This window comes from Pavona decussata, unplaced genomic scaffold (assembly GCF_977016875.1).
Source record: "Pavona decussata unplaced genomic scaffold, jaPavDecu1.1 SCAFFOLD_390, whole genome shotgun sequence".
NCBI classification, from domain to species: Eukaryota; Metazoa; Cnidaria; class Anthozoa; order Scleractinia; family Agariciidae; genus Pavona; species Pavona decussata.
Window position 1 is genome coordinate 544,165 of NW_028145762.1, and position 19,430 is coordinate 563,594.

A 19,430-nucleotide genomic window follows, 5' to 3' on the forward strand; every position below is an offset into this window, starting at 1 on the left:
GTATTTACCAGAACAAGTTATACCATCTCGCGAGGTGGTATAACTCTGCGTGATTTTCCGGTATTAAAGGCGAGATAATCTCTTGTTTTCTCTCGTGAAAACAGCTTGCATTTTAGCTCACTGCACTTCCGGGCTTTTCCGGCTTTATCTAGCTAAAATTGTCCTAGTGAAAACACAACCTTTAAAACAACAATTCCATCCCGCTATCACTTCGTAACCGCAATCTCCAACAGTGGAACCGCAAATCGAGTATGATGACGGCTCCTAAGCAGATTTGTGACGTCACCCCTTAGCAACCAGTATTGCCGAATTTTTTCATATCCGGTTACCTCTGGCTCGCAATGAATAAAGATATATTTCTGGGTGACGATTTCTTTGGCGTTGCCGTCGTCGTTGCTTAAGCTCCTTGTTATAAGGTGTCCCACCTTGTTTTGGAGTATTCTTTCTAGGAACAACCTTCTATACACGCTCATGACACTACGTTCTATTTTTCACCAATTGATTAATTTCCTCGCACGTTCATGTTATGTTTAAAGAACGAGTAGTTTATCGGATTTAAAAACACGAGGCGAAGCCGCGAGTTTTTTTGAACGGCTTCAAAATCTCTGATTTAGATCAACTCATTTTTGCTCTAATATTTAGATTTGGGGTTAATTTGGTCTAAAAAATTGGACATAAAGTTTAGCCGTGTCTTTATCAGATATAAAGATACTCATTAAACATTAATTTATCTTGTCATTTCTTTGTGAATTATTAATGAGTTTTTGAATGGACGAAACACGTTACGTGGTACAATTAGTCAGACAGCTGTTATTAGAACACAACAGTCGTTGGATTTAATATCAGTCGCCTTAATTTTTGAACGAAAGAATATAAAGAAAGAATACGTCACATTTTTTTGTCGTAACTGTTCCAACGTAATCACGATGTAATAAAATAGAGTTAACTACAGAGTCAGCGCCCAGTTCTTTGCCGACTAACATGCCGTGAACATCACTCAGTCTGTTTCGTCTTTTTTTTTCCCACAATACAGAGCGCGCGTTTCAAAAATCAATCTAAGGGTTAGTATATATAACTCCTACGTTTCCAGCGGGGGTATCTGGTTGAAGTTATATTAGAGGGCACTGGCATTTACATAAAGTTCTGCTGTTTTGAATCCTCACTGAAAACAAAACAGTGGCAGAAAATATCTCCATCATAAACCCAGTGGACACTTCAAAATTATCTCTTCCGCCCGAAGGATATACTCCCCAAAATTTCGTGATATAAATCAAGAGATTGATCTTGGTAAATATTCCTTTCGGTTAGTTATGCGCCATAAATGGATATAAAATCATATTGACTTACAGCTAAAAAGTGGTTTAAAAATCAAAGTACTCTAAAATAATATTTGGAAATATTTGTACAGAATATTTCATATAAGTATAGAAACCTGTACATTATTATATTGGGTGCTGGATTAAAACTATACCAGTTGTTGCATAGAAACGATTTTTTACGGCAATGTGCGGCTCACCTGGGGTCTTTGCCCTGCCAAAAGATATTAAAAAACTGGCTAGCAGCAAAAAATCTGTACATAAAATAATACAACGACAATTGTATTCTTTGGTTAACTCATGTAATTTTAATACCATATGAATAGTATATTTTATTATCTTGCACCAAATCTGTGTTCTTTCAAAACTTGTATCACTTTACATTAGACGTTTAGATTCTGTTCTTGTTTAATTTTAATTTAATGGATTAACTTTACCGGAAAACTGGCTGTGAAGCTAAGCGTATTAGATGCTAACAATAAAGTGAGTGCGTGAGTGAGTGAATGGGTGGCACTTAAAAGTAAAAGGGAAAAAAAAAGAAAATAAACTTTGTCCGTAGTTGAAGCGGAGAAAACAAAGGCCAAAGTTAATAATAATGTTTTCACGGCGGTCATGTTGGAAGTACCAAGCAATAAAAAATATTTGGATAAAAGTATTATTTAATTCTTAAGGGGAAATTATTCTATTATTCCACTCCTCCAATTTCAGTGGCTGCAGCGAAAATACTCCATTACCTCGACGATAACATTTGGTGAAGTTCCTTCACCAAGTTATATGATAGTGTCTTGTCTAAACAAGCGCAATATATATTCACATCGTGATTTGCGATACCGCGCAACTAGTGTAAGTGCAGTTAAAGCAAATTGGAGTGAAGTTCTTCGAAAGTAGTGCGCTCCCCTCCCCCTCCCCCTCCTCTCCCAATATTCAGCCTTTTTTATACCTTCCTCGATCCTCGCTTTATTTGTTCATCCTTGGGAGTCAATGCCAACCACACCACAGGATAAGACCAGTTCTCGCACTGCTATGCTTGAAGGTTTGTTTAAACGACCCTTTGTTTAAAAGTCGACAGTGCATGGAAAAGATCGTAACCATTGTTTGACCTAAATATCTGTGGGACTGACAGCAACGCTTCGAGTGTTCAACCTTGTTGACGATTCGGCAATATGGCGCTCGACTAACGAGATATTAGGGAGCTTAAGAAACGACGACGGCGACGGCAACGACAACGCTGCAAAACAATATGTTTAATGAGCAAAATCAATCGCTCTGCACGTGTGTTTTACATTTTGGTACATTTCTTTGCCGTCCTCTGCAAAACAACAACGTGAAATGACCACATTTAAGGTTTTTTGGAGAACGTGCATGCACGACGGTGAATTTTTTTATTTTCTTTCTTATCTTGTACGCCACTCCTACCAATTTGGTTCCTGGATAGTTTGCCATTTTTGTAAAAGTTGAGCGAGTTGAAATAATCGCGAAGTAGCACAAATGAAATAAAGATATATTTTCGGGTGCCGTTCTCGTTGCCGTTGCCGTCGTCGTTGCTTAAGCTCCCTAATGCTTGGAAGGTAACTAACGAATATGGAGGAAGAAATATTATTCTCGGTGTAATTTGTCCAGCTTGATATAATGATATGGAGGAAATTATCGTTAAACGGTTTCAACTCAATTTTATTGTGCAATAAATTAAAAGAATATGGTTTGAACTGGGGAAACCCTCAGTGGCACCGGCCGAGGTTTCTGCTGTGTAGCTATAGTGCAACACCTTTTTTCTAAGTTTAACGTCAACAGTTCAGCAAAAATTCGAGCCCAAGGTTCCAATTAGGCATGTCGCCTTGGCTGTGAAAAGTGTAAGCTCGGAAATCAATGTTTTTAATCAGTCTTCAACTTTAGCTCTAGGAGTCTATGGCATTTGTTCTTGAGAAACTTTGAACAACTTTGAGTTACTCGGTTCCAAAATGGATTTGTTAAATTCATTCCTTCCACCTTAGTATTAAGGAGACAATAGTGACCGGTACCAATTAATATGTTACCGTTAACCATTAGTTGATACACAATATGTATGTATTTAGAAACGTTCCTTACCTTTCAAGCCTTGTTATTGAACATAAAACGATGACGAACGGCCCCCAGACGAGCGATTAGAGATAGAAAATGTTTTTGAACACGTAATACTTTTCCTGATGAAGAGACAACCGAATTTTAATCATATGGCCAGCAGTGCTGATCATGAGCGAAACAAAGCAAAGGCATAAATATTTACCTATTAGAAAATGTTATGGTCTATAAATGCTAAGCAACTGACACAATAGCCTTTTTGAAAAGCAAAGTAAGAAAGTACTAGGCTACCTTAAAGAATAAGAAATAGTAAACTAAATTGCTACATCACTAATGCTAGTTAAACGTGTTGATACAGATGTGAGAATAGGTGTATTGTCGCATTTCCTCCTATCGTAAATCACTTGGTTGCATAGAAGCAACTGCATTAAGCCAAACATGTGTCCCACACGCTGTCTCTTTGTAACGTGTGGCTGTCAAAAGCTTGAATGTATTACAGGCAAACTCTGTCAAACTTTTTCGTGAAGAATAAAATTTGAATGTTATTACTATCATACTGATTTCATTCCTCTTTTTCGAAGAATGTGCCCTTGAAATCGGACAAGTTCCAGTTACATTTTTTATTTATTTATTTATTATTTTTTTTTTTTTAATGAAAATACAATGATTACGATATGACTTACAATACGAACATTACTCCCTATACTTACAGTGTACTAACGATGTTTACTGTACTTGCAATACTAACAATGCTTACAATGTTCACAGTACTTAAAATAATTATAATACTTTCAATATTCACAATCTTAAAGTACAGTTACCTTACACTAAACGAAAGCAGCTTGGCACACGATTTAGTAAATTGATCTACACGATTTGTTGCTGCCGCAATGGTGCGGCGAATAGCAATTGTATTATTTAGGCGTAAAAGGAAACATTCAAAGTCCAGAGTGCCGTTGCGTACGCTTGTAGCAAAAATATGATATTTGGCAACAATGAGAGAATAGTTAAGTACTTCCCAATATATATGGGAAGCCATATAAGATAGTTCTTTCAGATAAAATTAATTTTTGATTGAGTTTTTCGTGCCACCAGTCAGAAAAACGATTCCAGAACGACGACGATACACTGCAGGTAATCAACATGTGGATTAGTGTTTGGTTTTCAAGGTTACCTAAAGGACAAGTTTCATTGTTTGTTATGCCTGAGCGGAACAAGCTGGATTGTCTGGATAGAATATTATGTAATGGCAGTGAAAACTATTTGCTATCCATAAAACCCTCAATCTAAATACTAAAACTTCTGTTCCTCACGATGGAAACACTTAAAAAAAAAAGTTTGATAAAACGCCTAATGTCCATTATTTCAAAAGCTTAAAGCGCCTCGCAATATTGAGTGAGCTTGTGATGACTGACTTCTGTATCTGCAGAGCTATTGTGTCGCTTTTATCTCCCACTAGCTCTTTATTATTATTATTATTATTATTATTATTATTATTATTATTATTATTATTATTATTGAAGTTTTCCTCAACCTTCGCTGTCGGAAGCTGTTGTCAGCTTCAACCGCGGAGACTGTTCGCCTCTCGGAATATCCTAACTTATAATCCATCAAATATTTTCGCTCGCGCGCGATTGGTCTAAACGCCTCGCGTGACCGAAGCTCACAGGACTTTTTCCTCGAGCTTCGCTCTCGGAAAACTGTTCGCTTCTCGGAACAGATAATGTCCGCGGACAAATATCTGAGCATATTTTCGCGCCAAATGGAGGCTATTGTATATATATTTAATCGCTAAATAAAACGCTGTTGTTTATGTACGAAGTTCACTTGTTTGTTTGAAATATGATGTGATTCTTTAAGGCAATGCAGATTATGTCACTTGATTTTTTTGAAAACCTTACTTTATTCAACCAAACCCATAGATGCTGCTCTTGTCTGAGCTCGATCTGTTTACTGGGCCGGGCAATAAAAAATTAACCGCTTAGTTGGAGCAATATGGCTATGGGCAATAGGTCCATAGCCGCTTTTATTGAAACAAACAAAGCGTGAATGAATTCTGTTATAATTTGTTTGCCCAATAAAGGTGCGCGCCAAGAAAAATGCATTAGCACTAAATATACTCACAAGAAAAGTGGGTGGATCAGGGGAAGGAGGTGGGAGTCAAAAGCAGCTTCTCACGCCGAATAATAGAGACGAATGGCAAGCACATGGCTTGCCATTTCACGTGATTTGCGAAAAACCCAGGGGAGGGGTGGGGTGGACATAATGGCCATTGACACCTCCCCCAGACCCAGCCTCCCTGACTATCCAATAAACTTTAGTCAAAGAGAGAAGACATACAAATTCTATTTGCATGCTAAACTTGAGGCTTTGAAACACAAACTTGAATCTTTTAAAGGTGAAAGGCCAAGTAGAGCGTGACGTCATGTTATCCCCTGGCCGAATTCACGTTTTAATCCTAAAGTCAGAGTGTTTCTAGATTGCTTTAAGATAGAGCTGTTTATACGTACACAGAAAAACATAGGGGATGAACTTCAACTTTTAGGTTATTTTTTCAAGATGATAAGTAACGTTACGAGAGGAAAAGCCGCTGCTCAAAAGTAGTCGGCTCAAGTAGTTGCAGTTTGAGTAATGGCGGACATATTTTATGCACTTTCGGGCAACCTTCAAAAGGAAACTGCTTTCTCAGGTTGGTCTGAATTCAAGGTCCAAACATTAACTTGTGACCAAAAAATTTTGTTTAAAAACTTTTGATTTTCGTCACAGTAGCATTTTACGTACTGTTTCAAACACGAGCAGCAGTGTTTTATCGGGATTTAAAACCACGAGGCGCAGCCGAGTGGTTTTAGACCCGATAAAACACGTGCAGCGACTTTTTTGAACGGCTTCAAAAACATTCCTGGAAAAGCAAGTGCCAAGAGATTTCATAACAATGATACTTTTGTGAACGTTGGAAATAAGCGTACGAGAAAAACATTATACACAGCATACTAATAACGAGGAGATTTTATCGGATATAAAACCGCTGCATCGACCATTTGATAGCTCAATGGGCTTATAAATTATTAACGAGTTTTTAAAGTTTTAAGGCTGGTTTCCATATGATCGCAGATCGCAGATCGCAATAAGGTCTGCGATCGTCTGCGATCATATGGAAACCAGCCTTTAGATAGAACATGGTTCTATCTTCTGCGATCGTCTGCGATCGCGATCGCAGGATCGCAGACGATCGCAGAAGTAGTTTCCATATGATCGCAGACGATCGCAGACCTTATTGCAATCTGCGATCTGCGATCCGCGATCATATGGAAACCAGCCTTTAGTTATAATGTGGCTATTGAATCTATAATTTCTAGTTATTCCCCACACAACACTTCTGAAAACGTTAATTAGGATATTTATCAAATGAATAGCCTTTCAAAAAAGGATAATTCTTCATCATTTTTGTAACTCGGGTTTTCTGCTCCTTCGACCAAACAACTGTATTTTTGGTGACCGAAGGAGTACCGTATAAAATCTTGCTGCATTGTTCAATATATTCTTCAGAGCACGTGACTCCTAAATGGTCACACAATTTTTGAATGGTTTCTCTTGGCCTCAAAACTATTTCGTGTCCAGGAATGTCCATAACTGCATCTCCATAAAGTTCACGGGTGCGTTGATTAGAGGCTGCCATTTTGAAGTAAAATTTAATAGCATTGTCGAGGTTTTTCGGTCTGTTTACCTGGTGGGGAAAGAAGCAAAGTAAAATAATATATTCATGCGAAAGACTATTGATATTGGCCCCCATCTTATCGCGCACAAGGCAAAATCATAGTTTTTTCAATAGCGAGAGCATAAGCTAAATTAAGACTTGCTATCGCCTCTAATTGTTGCTTTTATTACATATCTTAATAGAGAATAGCGTCAATTTTCTCTTGTCATTAAAAGACTAAGGTCTCTTGTTGCAGTGCTATCAATAATGGGATATAGGGCAACGCTATCGTCGTAAGGTGGTGGTGGTGGTAGTAGTAGTAGTAGTAGTAGTAGTAGTAGTAGTAGTAGTAGTAGTAGTAGTAGTAGTAGTAGTAGTAGTAGCTTTATCAGTAGTAATAGTAGTAGCAGTAGTAGTAGCAGTAGCAGTAGCAGTAGTAGTAGTAGTAGTAGCAGCAGCAGCAGCAGCAGCAGCAGCAGTAGTAGTAGTAGCAGTAGTAGTAGTAGTAGTAGTAGTAACAGTAGTAGTAGTAGTAGTAGTAGTAGTAGTAGTAGTAGTAGCAGCTCCTTCTTTCATTGAGAGCGGAAAAAACGCAAAAAGCATGCGCGAACTCTGCGTCCACATTATTCAAAAATGGCGGCAATTTAATTTTTTTTATTCTCAAAAATTAACTGTGCTACCGCAGATATCACGGTAAGTAGCGATAATTTTCCCACACAAGAAGATATCTGTAGATGTATCCTTGTTGTAGTTCGATTTTGTTATGGCTTCTTAAACTTTAAAAAATATTTTAAAGCCCTTATTGTCGCCACGGTGTGTAAACAAATCGCCTGTACAGGTCTGTTATTGTCATGGACCTTTTTACAAAGAGCGATTATATAAGCAAACCCTTGAAAAATTATGGTCAAGATTTCAACCGAGGGTAGGGACATAGTTAATCGTTAGTTACTTAGTTTACCAAAGAATATGATGTTTGCCAGAGTGGATATTTAATTTTTTTTTTCACAAGGATCTAATTATCGGTGTCGAGGGAGCAATTTCATGCGATGCGTTCTTGGCATTTTTTACAGCCCTCTGAACTGTTCGTCCTATTCTATAAATATTTTGTCGCATAGGAATTTCTTTATTAAAAACTACAGCCCCCAGTTAGTTATACTACAGTACTGATCCAATCTTACAATCGACGTGTAAAAAAGTTTGTTCTTGACACGGTGTGTGTATGTAGGCTCAGGTCAAAACCACAACTGATGTATTACAATATTTATCTGTAGATCGAGGTCAACTAAAGGCAGGAAAAATATATCTTTAGTTACTGAAACTTCCCAAATAATCCCTTTTGCCACTGTGCTTAAGCTTAGCGTGGATTTTGAATTTGTTTCACAAAGCCTTCCGTGTTCACAGTCTTGCCATCATCCACTCGTCGCGCAATTTTCTTTTATAACCGAAAAACAGTTCATCCAGTGAACAGAGGTTGACCAGCTGCAATTTTTTAAATATAGTTTTATTTTAATTTCAGTTGTGCTGGGGCCAAATATGGATTGTCTTATAATGAGGAACACAGAGAGAATCAAATAGAGATTAAGAGTCGGATAGTTACCAGAAGTGCCCGTGTTTATAGTCATGTACCTGAACCTGTGCTGTAGAGCAAAACCAATTTTCGTTATTGTCCTTAGACGGTGTTGGGACAATAATGCCCGGTCCGATTTTATAGCATATTCGATAAAAATGGACAAAACATAGATGGTAAAATGTATTTTTACCGCAAACTCTACTGCTCAACAACGACAGCCATTCGGACGGCAGCATTTTCAGCTCATTAACGGATCACTTGCGCCCGCGATGCGCAGAAAATTTGCGCAGAACATTTTTCCGCTCTGAACTTCTTTCATGCCTCTCTCTCCCATTTCCCTTCACCCTTTTACTTTTCTTACCTCGTCAGCTCCCTCTCTCCTTACTTTGTCACGTAAATGCGTCGCGCGAAGCATTATGGTTGCTATGTTATCAAATGGGTTCCTGGTGACGTGGATGAATTTGATTGGTACCTTGACAACTTCACTAAGTTGTTCAAGAATGTTTTCGTTGTCCGGATTGGCTATGGTCCTTGATGTCACGCCTCCCATCTTGTCGCCAATAACCTGACAATAAACGCAATAAATTAAACATAATGAAGACACAAAAGCACAAGACCAACAGCTTGGACATTTTTTTGTTAGTACCACCAGCACTCTTTGCTCTACAAAAGTTGCCAACAAACCTGCGTTTTTTAAAGCCCCGTCTACACGAGCAATTTTTATGTGGCAACTATATGAGGCAATTTTTTTTTTGCCCCTGTAGATGACTCGACAAATATTTGTCGTTAATTTGCGTCAGTAATAATTTCGCACAGCGGAGATGATCATGGAAAGGCAAAAAGCAAGATGGCGCCATGCTGGATGCGCAAATGTTAGGGACTGTAAGGACTGGGTTGTACAAATGACGTTGAAAAAAATGTCACATTTTATGTGGCATCTCATCTACACGGACAATTTTTTTTTATGTGGCAATTTTTATTTGTCACATAAAAACTAACACGCCAGCTTTTCAGCAAATGCAGTTGTCACATAAAAATTGGTCATTTCTCATCATATACAGGGGCAAATAAATATTGCCACATAAAAATTGCCATATAAAAAAATGCTTGTGTAGACGGGGCTTAATGATTTAAATCCCGAAATATTGGCGGGAGTTCCACGCGTAATTGTTTTTCATATCCACAAAGTACTGGTCCTTTGTCATGGGCATCGATACTTTCTATGCATTCCTCAGTAACGAGAACGGTATTGAGAATATATCGGTAAATATCGAGTGTCGCCAGTTTTTTTTATGTATATCTACATATTGGGTCTATCTAAAAACCACCTAAATCTAATTGTCAAACCCTAATCATTTCCAGGTACCTTTCATGAATATCGATACTTTTTAAACATTTCGGTATCGCTGGAATCGAGCATTTTTCTTATCGGTAAAGTGTATATATCTCGTCAGGAACCATCTACCCGTTTTGCTATAATCTCCCTAAACAGTTAATACTTCTCACGAGTTTCGATTCTTTACAAGAATTTCTCAGTATCGGCATTTTTACCGGGGTATCATTATCACCACCACCATTACAATCATCATCATCATCATCATCATCATATTTACCATAACCTATTGACTTTCAGGCTGTTATACACATTTGCTCAGAAACCTTCCAGAGAATCACGCCAAGCCGACCGCCCACCACAATCAGGCACCTGAAGGTGGTCACAGCAAGAGTTCGTTGCATCCCCCTTCTTAGCGGTTCTTTTACGTCCCCCAAGTTCTAGACGGGACCACTGCTTCTACGTGGTCATATGAGCCACGTAAAGGTCTAACCATTGGCCTGGCTGGGGTTCGCAGGTGCGACCTCTACTTAACAGTCCCGAGAAGGGGAGGGGTAACTCCTTGGAAGTCTCGGTAGGGGTGTGCCGCCCGGTTCTCCAAATTCTGACCCTACTTCAGACCAAAACATGCCATTTTCCGCAACACAAACTGCAAGGCTGATACTACGTGAAAGAGTTGACTTTGCGAGACAACAACGCGACAGAAACCGACAAAACAGGGCTGCAACCGTGGACAGCTGTTTCGTTCTTATTGGAACTCGTCAGCACGGTGTAGCAGTTCTTTATGAAACCAGCAACAGAGCCAGCTCAAATAAAATGCAACAAAACTCATGCCCTATCACGTTTCGTACTTTGAACCTGCCCGCTCCCCGAATCACGCGAATCAGTTTGTGTCACTTTTTTATTTTTGGCTGATTAGGTCTCTTGTAGATCCTACGTCAACTGGCAGCATTATCGTTCGCGGTCCTTTGCAGTTTTCACGTCTCATTTTCCGCACCCGTTTTCAGACCTGGCTTGTAGTGTAATTAAGCTTCGCATCAGTGCCGAAGTCAGGAATTGGTAAAATTCACCCGAAAATTCAGCTTGAATGATACATTTTGGATACTTCTGTTTTTCTACTATTCATTTAGAGTTGAAAAGACAAATCGGTTCATACGCTTTCGTGGTTCCCTTGAAAACCATACCATACCCATACCCATACCATAATGGTCAAGATTTATACCTGTTTTCAGACCAAAACGCAAAACGGCTCAAAAACCGTACCCTTTGTGGGGGGGGGGGGGGGGGGGGGGGGCACTGGCATACCTATATAGCTTATATATGGGAGTACTCTTTCACTCCTCCTCCCCCCTCCCCCACCCCCGCTTAACAGTCCGGTGATCCACCAACTAACTAAAAGAGCAGCGGTCAAACAGTAGATACCATTCGTGGGTATCGATACTTCTCATCATTTTTTGTTATCAACATTATCCAGTAGATACACTACACATCGACAAACTGGCTATATACGTGAGCTTTTACCTTGATCCTTTTATCATAACTTCCTTGCCATAAACCCGGCACATTGTAGGTATAGGTGAACTTTCCGTCGAGTAGGGAATTATTGGCACGAATTCCAAACAAAGCTTGCTTCTGCGACAGCAAATGAAGATGGTGAAAAAGTACATACTTTTGCAAGTTTTCCTTTATGAGTTTTTCTTGCAGTAACCTTTTAACATTAGCCAGGACATTATACTCATGTGGGATGATGATCTCTGGATGCGCATCCAGCACAGCTCCTATTAAACTATGACTACTGCGAGGATAACCAATGAACAGTACAAACGTCTCCACTCCGTCGTACAGTCTGAACATTTTATCTGCAGAAGAAAGCGCATCGGCGTTCTCTGAAACAAAGAAAACTCGAGCTTGGTACAGATACATGAAACACACAGCAAGGGATTTCCGTACCAAGTAGATCAGCCATATTTTTACATAGGATAGCTGTAATGATCTGTTATATTAGAGCGGTTTTCAATCGAGTGTCGTAAAACGCAAGGAATTACTCTGACCAATCACAATACAAGCAAACAGCGCAATGAACCAATCAGAATTCAAAGCAAACAGATGTAACCGGCGCCAAGCGCGGGAAAACACGTGCAAGCGATGCATGATTGGTTTTTGTTTAAAATCTTATTGGTTGAGAAAGTGGCGCGAGTTTTATCAACCAATCACAGAGAGCAGTAATGCAAAACCAAAGCAAAAACGCAATTACTTTCGACACTCAATTTTTAAGCCGCTCTAAAGGAGCAAAGTAAGTAGACGTATAGAAGCATGATAACGACGTACCATGTGAAAATATGGTTCACCGGTGGGGACTCGAACGTCGGCCTCCTGCATTCAAGGCAGACGCGGTAACCACTACATTACAGATAACAGTCTTCGTCTCTAGTGGGGAGGGTAAAGGGGCAATTGCCTAAAGCAGGGAGGGGAAGAGAAAGTGTGGCCAACTTAGCAACAACAACAACATACTTTATTTACCTTAAAGTCTACAAAAATCATTTACAACGTAACTCACAAATAGAAGGGATACTGGCTACCTAAAATAACCTTAGAGTTAAAAATGCCAGGCAGCCAGTTAACAAAAAAAATGTACTGACATATATATATATTTTTTTGTATGTTCAGGTCGGGCACACAAACAAAAATACACACTTGCAAACATATTATCATGAAGAAACTGAGGTTACATAACTAGCGGTAGACCAATATAATCATTAATTTGTAAAATCTAGTCTACCCCTTCCCAGTCGCTGTTCGTTTATAGCTCTTATTTTCACCTTTAGTCCCTTCTTTACCTTTCGGGCTTTCAAGTAAGTAGTCTGGATATATACCACAGAATTAACAAAGTGATAATTTCATAACAGAAAAAGTATTTTTGTTCAAAAGAATGCCTCGTCATTTTTTTGTAGCCCCTATTCTATTCCTTTGTCTGGCATCTTTGGGGATCCTGACCGCTATGAAGGAGCGGAGGAAGCTGAGGGCGTAGTTTCTGCCTCATCCTTAAGGCCCGGTTCATACGTCGAACTTTACATGAGCCGAGCCTAATCATTTGGTTCGGCGCATGTAAAGATCGACTTATGAATCAGTTAGGATCGACAGATTTGTATTTGGGTCGACCCGCCGATCTTTTCGACTGCGCCAGTCGAATAGAACGGCAAAAGTTCGACTTCGATTCAGACGTCGAACTTTACATGTGCCGAACCAAATGCATACGTTACGTAATAAATTATATAAATTACATCTATCCCAGCGGTCTGCGCGTTCCATCGACTTGGCATGCGCAAAGGACTTCATTCTGAACAAGATGGCGGGAAAAGAGGAATGTGCTTGTTCTTGTTTAGAAACAACTAAATATACCCGTCTGAGATGTGAAAGATTTAAAAAAAAGAATCCATTCTTGATGCGTACGCGTACTTCAAACCGACAAAAACTTTCAAATACAGGCTATATCAAAGGCGAAGCGTCAAGACTTCTCAGAAAAAAATCTTTAAAAACAACATTTGAAGAAAACATAACTCTATTCAAACAGAGATTATGCTTCAGAGGTTACCTCGTTTTCCTTATAGATAAAACTCTCTCAGAAGTCAATTTCAGCGAAAGAATGTCGGCACTACAAAACAAACAAAAAACGCGCAAAAACATTTTGCCGTTTGTTACGGAATATCGCCCTTCCGTGCCTAACGTAAAACCATTCAGATGAGTAAATGGCACTTGATAGAAAATCAGCCTCTGCTAAGTGAGATCTCTAAAGACCCTTCCCTACTTTCGTACAGAAAAGGGAGATATTTGAAAGACGTACTCGTAAGAGCAAATTAGTATTGAAGGTCATATTCTTCCTATCTCGACCAATAGGAGCCGTGTTTGGCCTGTCTTCATTATTTTGATAATAATAATAATAATAATAATAATAATAATAATAATAATAATAATAATAATAATAATTTATTTACTTAATATAGCGCCTTTTAACATTAAAATGATCAAAAGCGCTTTACATGAATTTAAACATTTTATATAAAAATTTAATAACTATATAGAATTATAAGAAATATCAATAAAAACTAATACTAAAATAAACTATTGACCACCCCCAATTCCATTTTACCAAACAAGCTATTCCATGTCAGAACTCATCTTTCCCGCCATCTTTAATCTTGTTGAGAAAAAACAACAGCCGCTGACCACGAAAATCTATTTTCTCACTTTAGCTTTAATTAAGTTCGACTTCAATTAGGTTAGACGTCTGAATTAACTGCTGAACTTAATTATTTGGGTCGACCTTAATAGGTATTAGGTTCGGCTCATGTAAAGTTCGACGTTTGAACCGGGCCTAAGTAACTTTCAAAACTATGGCAATGATACATATAAGACACGATCTAAGGAATATGAAAAGCTGCAGCTAATAGAAGAAGGGGTCATTGGACCAGTATTACTTTTGCTTCCAATGGGTTGAACTCTTTTGATCCATCACTAACGGAAGCACCTCTGCCTTTTTTTAAACGAGGACTCTCTAAAGCTATCTTTAAGTTAAACTTTAAAGTGCTACTATGATCCAATTTTTATTCTTGAATTTTAAGGTTTATCACATAGAATTCTAGGAAAGATTAAAAACGCCGTTTACCGTTTCTAAATATCTGCTTTGGTTCCGGAGATATTCACGTTTGAAAAATGTGTAAAATATGTAAATGAGAGGACTGATGACGTCATATTCTCAACTCAATACAACATCAAGTTAAAATAGAGCTATCTCAGTCAATTTACAGCAGAGACCATTGAAACCTGGCAGGCTAATAGTTCTAAAGGCAATACACCTACGGCTATAAAAAATTCGGTTCCCATGGAAACTCACTCTTTTCCAGACCCCTCCAACCTGATTTCAATATTTTAGTGATTTTCAGCTTGAAAAACATTTAACAAGGCCACGAACTCGACCTAACATATTAATACGCTTGTTGGATCACGTAGATGAGGCACCATTGGCAAATATCAACGCGAATTCCGTCATAGTCAGAGCACTTTAAGTAGCGCACTTTTTCAAAATTGCATTAATCATCTTCGTTGTCTTTGCATGTTTTATAGTGTGAATACCTTGTTTCTAATTTTATTATCTATTTGCTAATTTTATTATCTATTTGCATTGTAAAGATCTTGCGCCAGTTATTTAAACGGAGTCTAACTTAGGCCCTGGCTTAAGACAATCAGTGGGCCTCCAAATCTCTTTATTAGTAGTTTATTTTAAGTAGATAAATATTTTTTCTAGTCAGGGATGCAAGCCTTCTTGTTACCGTCGGCAGTAGACAATGTTTAGATATGACTGTTAACAAAATTGAAAATATGGCCTAGAACGTGGTTTTGTTAAACACCGTCTAAACTGTCTTTTAATAACTGACCCGAGTTGGATTTCAATGTTGGTAGTAGAAATGTTGCTTATATTTTAGCTTATATATATGGTTTAGTCTTAAAGGGGTAGGAGAGATACAATGATTTTGGGCAAAAATTCACCAAATTTAAACTTTGAACACTGTGTTAATTCATTTCTAAATCGCTAATTTAAAGAAATCTTAATAGTGATTCTACTGAGACGAGAGGTTGAACTAAAATATAGTACAACCAATTTTAAGTGCGTTACGACAGCGAAAACTAACGTTTTCAAATTTGAACCCATCTACCGGCGAAAATATCCGTGGATAGTTTCTTTGCACTCTGATAGTCTTTTAATGGAATTTGGTCATTATCTCTTGTCTGCTATCAACCGAATAGCGTTTCCTCGATTGTCAATGTGTTACTAAAAATAGCGTGTTACTGTCCCTTTAAAGGGGACCCTTCTGTAACTCACTTGTTTTTTTTTTGCGGTCCAGATAGGATAGCCCGTTAAATACATTTATAAGAAGGAGTAACGCACTCTTTACCTTTCGGCGTTTCCAATCCAGGAAAAGTTTGCTTATCTGTTTCACTTAGCACGAGGTTCTTCATTGCTTCCATGACTCGGGTTGATAAAAGACTTGCCTCTTTTCTTGTAAAGGAGTAAAATGTTAACAGTGTGACGAGGAGGAATCCGATTCCCAGGAAGGAGAGGAATGCTATTTTTGGACGCATAATTGCTGGACAAGATAATAAAGAAAAAGAATAAGCAAAGTTTTAGTGTGCGAAGCAATGGTACGTTAGTGGTGAACAATTTATGCAGCATAATTTCGAGAATATTTATAATATTTATAATTTATATTTATAATTAATTTATAATTTCAATTATAGTATTAATTATGATTATAATTAATTTATAATTTATATTTATTTATAATAGGGATATTATGGAGAATATAATGCTGTGGTTATTATATGAAATGGAGGACGCTGAATTGCAATAACTGTAATGTAATTTTGGAGTTAATTCGTCGGCTGAATAATAGGAAGTAAATTAAATACATCAAATACAAGGAAATTTCCAAACGCCGAAAAGTGCGCCTCGTATTTTTAAAAAACTTTGAGGTGTTGGAAATTTTGATTGTTTGATGTAATGTTTAAAAAACGAGCAGCAGTGTTTAACACGAGGCCCAGCCGAGTGGTTTTAGACCCGATAAAACACGTGCCGATAAAACACGCCCATGCCTCTCGAGGAATTCAGATAAAAGTGATAGGAATTCATTAAAGGTTAATTATATTCAGATGGAGAAGTAGTCTTTGTTCAGTTGCTATCAAAGGTTCAGAGAGCTTTTACTTGAAATGCCGCCCAAACACGTCTTTCGAGAACCAAAACTGATGCTAAGGAAGATAACGATTACTTGGAAAGTAGTATTCCAAAAGATACGCGGTATGTCACAAAGTGCGTTACAAAATATTTGGGGAGTGGAAAAGTTCAAGAAGAAATAACGACTCCAACTTTGAGGACAGAGGATTCGAAGTCGAAGTGGACAGTATTCAAAGTTCAGAAACGAATATTGCGGAGATGAGCTATGAATCCTTGAATTTCTGGCTGACAAAGTTTATCGCTGGTGTGTATAGAGAATGGAGAGCGCTATCCGCTAAGAAGTTTGTACAGTATCTGCTATGGACTGCAGCGTCATTTGGAAAACAGCAATGGAAGCGACGCCATTAAATTTTTGAACAAGGGTGAGCCAAGGTAAGGAGAAAGAACTTTGGAATTAAATATGGTGTAGGAAACTGCAATATTAATTTTGTAAACGATGAGTAAGGAATTGTAAGGCGACGAATTTTTGGTCTAACAGGGGAAATATCATCTTCTTTGTTTACCCAAGTTAATGTTATTTATATGCTGTCTTTTTTTATGGGGAGGGAATAATTTCATCGCTTGGCGATGTGTATGCTACAGTATGAAAAATACTGCAAACTTGACTACAACTGTCGACAGTCAATGAGGCAATTTTTAATTCCAATTCGTGACAGTTGTTACAATTCATGACGGCATACATGCAGTGTCAATCGATGTTTAATTGTAATCTTGGACAGTAAAAGCCGCCAAGTGATACAGCCACCACAAGGTCGCCGAGCCTACCTGCATTTATCGTATAGGGTATTCACGGCTTTAATGAAATTTGTGTTAAACTTTTTAAATGAACGCTAACAGTTCAGCACCATAAAAGTTCGTTTACGTTCGTCTACTGATACTTTTTAATTTAATTTTAATTTAACTTGGCAGAAACCTGTTTTAAAATATATAAAACAATAAAGGCTCAAAAAATAAAATAAAAAAATTTTGACAGATCTAAGATATAAGAACGAAGATGACTGAAACTAAAGTAAAAGTGGCTTTTGGTTCCAAAAGGTCTGGATAGTGGCAGCCAAGAAAAACGACAACAGCTCCTCAGTCATCTTCAGTTTAATTTCAAATTGTAAAGTACAAAGTTGAATTGTTAATAAGCACATAGAAATGCTAATGACAAAAACCTATAACAAAATAATTAAATAATACGTGACAATGTTTGACTATAAAGAGAGTTATATATTTACGCGGTACAGTTGTTGGTTGTTGGTTTAAAGTAGTTTTTTCCCATTTGATATGAAAAGCTTCAGTTATCTTGAGCTGAAAATTGGTGGATTCATGATTTAAACTATCGAAATTAAACTACGGCATTGTTTAGAATCTTAGAATAAACATAATAAACTTGCACATTTTATATAACTTAACGTTTCGTATGCTAGTCAACAGACATTTTGAAAAGTGACCGTTAAAATGTTTTCAACTACATATATAATAGTGAAAAGGGTGTCTGCAACCGAGATTAAGAAAAACAATCTTAACAATGAATCTATAAAAAGCTACAGCTAATTAATAAAACATCAGCTTCTCACTGCTGACGTTGACATTTAAAAGCTGGCTTTAGTTCTTGAATAAACAAAGTTTCCTTGATTTCACAGTGATAATCACTTCTGCCCGACGCTAAAATATCAAAATGATCCCACTTGATATTGTGTCCAGTGGTTTTGGCATGGTCAACAATGGCTGACTTGCTGTCATTTTTAGCGCGCGAGGGCCTTGAAGTGTTCCGTTTTCCTGTCATGAAGTCGTCGCTTCGTTTTACCGTTATAAAAATCACTGCAGTCCCAGCAACCGGCTTTGTAAATGATTCTAAATTCTAGATTTATCCCACAGATCAAACTTTATTAGCTCCCAATGATAAGTCTCAGTTAAAAGGCGCAAAACGATCTGTGGCAACATTTTAAATATTCTGTTTAAGGCCATCATAACACGCCGTGTTCGCGGCTTAACTTACATAGGGGGCCTTTCATAAGGTAACAGAATAAACGTTTACCCTTAACCCTTTATAAGGCAAGGCTACACTAGCGAGTTTTCGCTTGCACCGGCGACACGAGTTTTTCAAAAACTGTCACCAGCGAGCTTGCAAAGGCAGCGACACTCCGCTCAAAAAGATCGCGCGCAAAAAAGTCGATTTCACCTAAGACAAGTTAAGTGAACCTCGTTGTGTCCTCGTGACATTAAGAGAAAGCATTTTCTTACCTTTACGTTAGCTGACAAAGAATCTCCTAGAAATAACACATTAACAACGTGCAGTAAAACGTGTTCCGTGCATCAAATGAGCCGTAGTAACATAGTTTTACATAATACATACAGTATGTAATAAACAGTATGTAATAAAATCGAATTATTTATGCACGTTTGGGTCTAGGTCATATAACAATAATAATAGTAATGGTCTTTATTTCTCATATGATAAAACTACATATCCTATATTACACTTTCTTGAAAATTCTACATGATAAAGATATTAATAAACTAATCTGAAAAGGACCATAATAAAACCTAACTTACCTATACTAAGTTATATTTAAATATCAATCTATTTACAAAGGTAGACATGAAACGCTCAGTCTTTACTTAAGGGCGCACACATTGTCTTTTGCTGAGATTGTATAAACAGTCCTTTTTTGAAGGGATACGGA

General features: G+C 37.8%; 1 protein-coding gene across 2 annotated transcripts; it reads right to left on the reverse strand.

Annotated features, from left to right (window-relative positions):
• Positions 1–6,698: 6,698 nt before the first annotated feature.
• Positions 6,699–19,076, reverse strand: LOC146451381 (uncharacterized). Of its 2 annotated transcripts, none has more exons than XM_085099182.1 (5): positions 18,988–19,076; positions 15,923–16,114; positions 11,493–11,857; positions 9,111–9,203; positions 6,699–7,098 (listed from the first exon to the last, which is right to left on the reverse strand). In XM_085099182.1, the coding sequence occupies exons 2-5, from the start codon at positions 16,107–16,109 to the stop codon at positions 6,760–6,762; spliced, it is 984 nt and encodes a 327-aa protein (XP_084955308.1). In that variant the 5' UTR covers positions 16,110–16,114; positions 18,988–19,076; the 3' UTR covers positions 6,699–6,759. The 2 variants fall into 2 exon arrangements, with proteins under 2 accessions (XP_084955308.1, XP_084955307.1); XM_085099181.1 differs by having other exon boundaries at positions 9,000–9,203.
• Between the last annotated feature and the right edge of the window lie 354 nt (positions 19,077–19,430).

Bases quoted from the DNA above. Each gene is read 5' to 3' on its own strand.
- LOC146451381 (XM_085099181.1), bottom strand. From the start codon at position 16,109: ATGCGTCCAAAAATAGCATTCCTCTCCTTCCTGGGAATCGGATTCCTC. The intron at 11,858-15,922 runs GTAAAGAGTGCG...TCTTTGTTTCAG, and splicing joins TGGATTGGAAACGCCGAAAG to AGAACGCCGATGCGCTTTCT. The intron at 9,204-11,492 runs GTAAAAGCTCAC...GTTTATTGTCAG, and splicing joins GTTATGATAAAAGGATCAAG to GTTATTGGCGACAAGATGGG.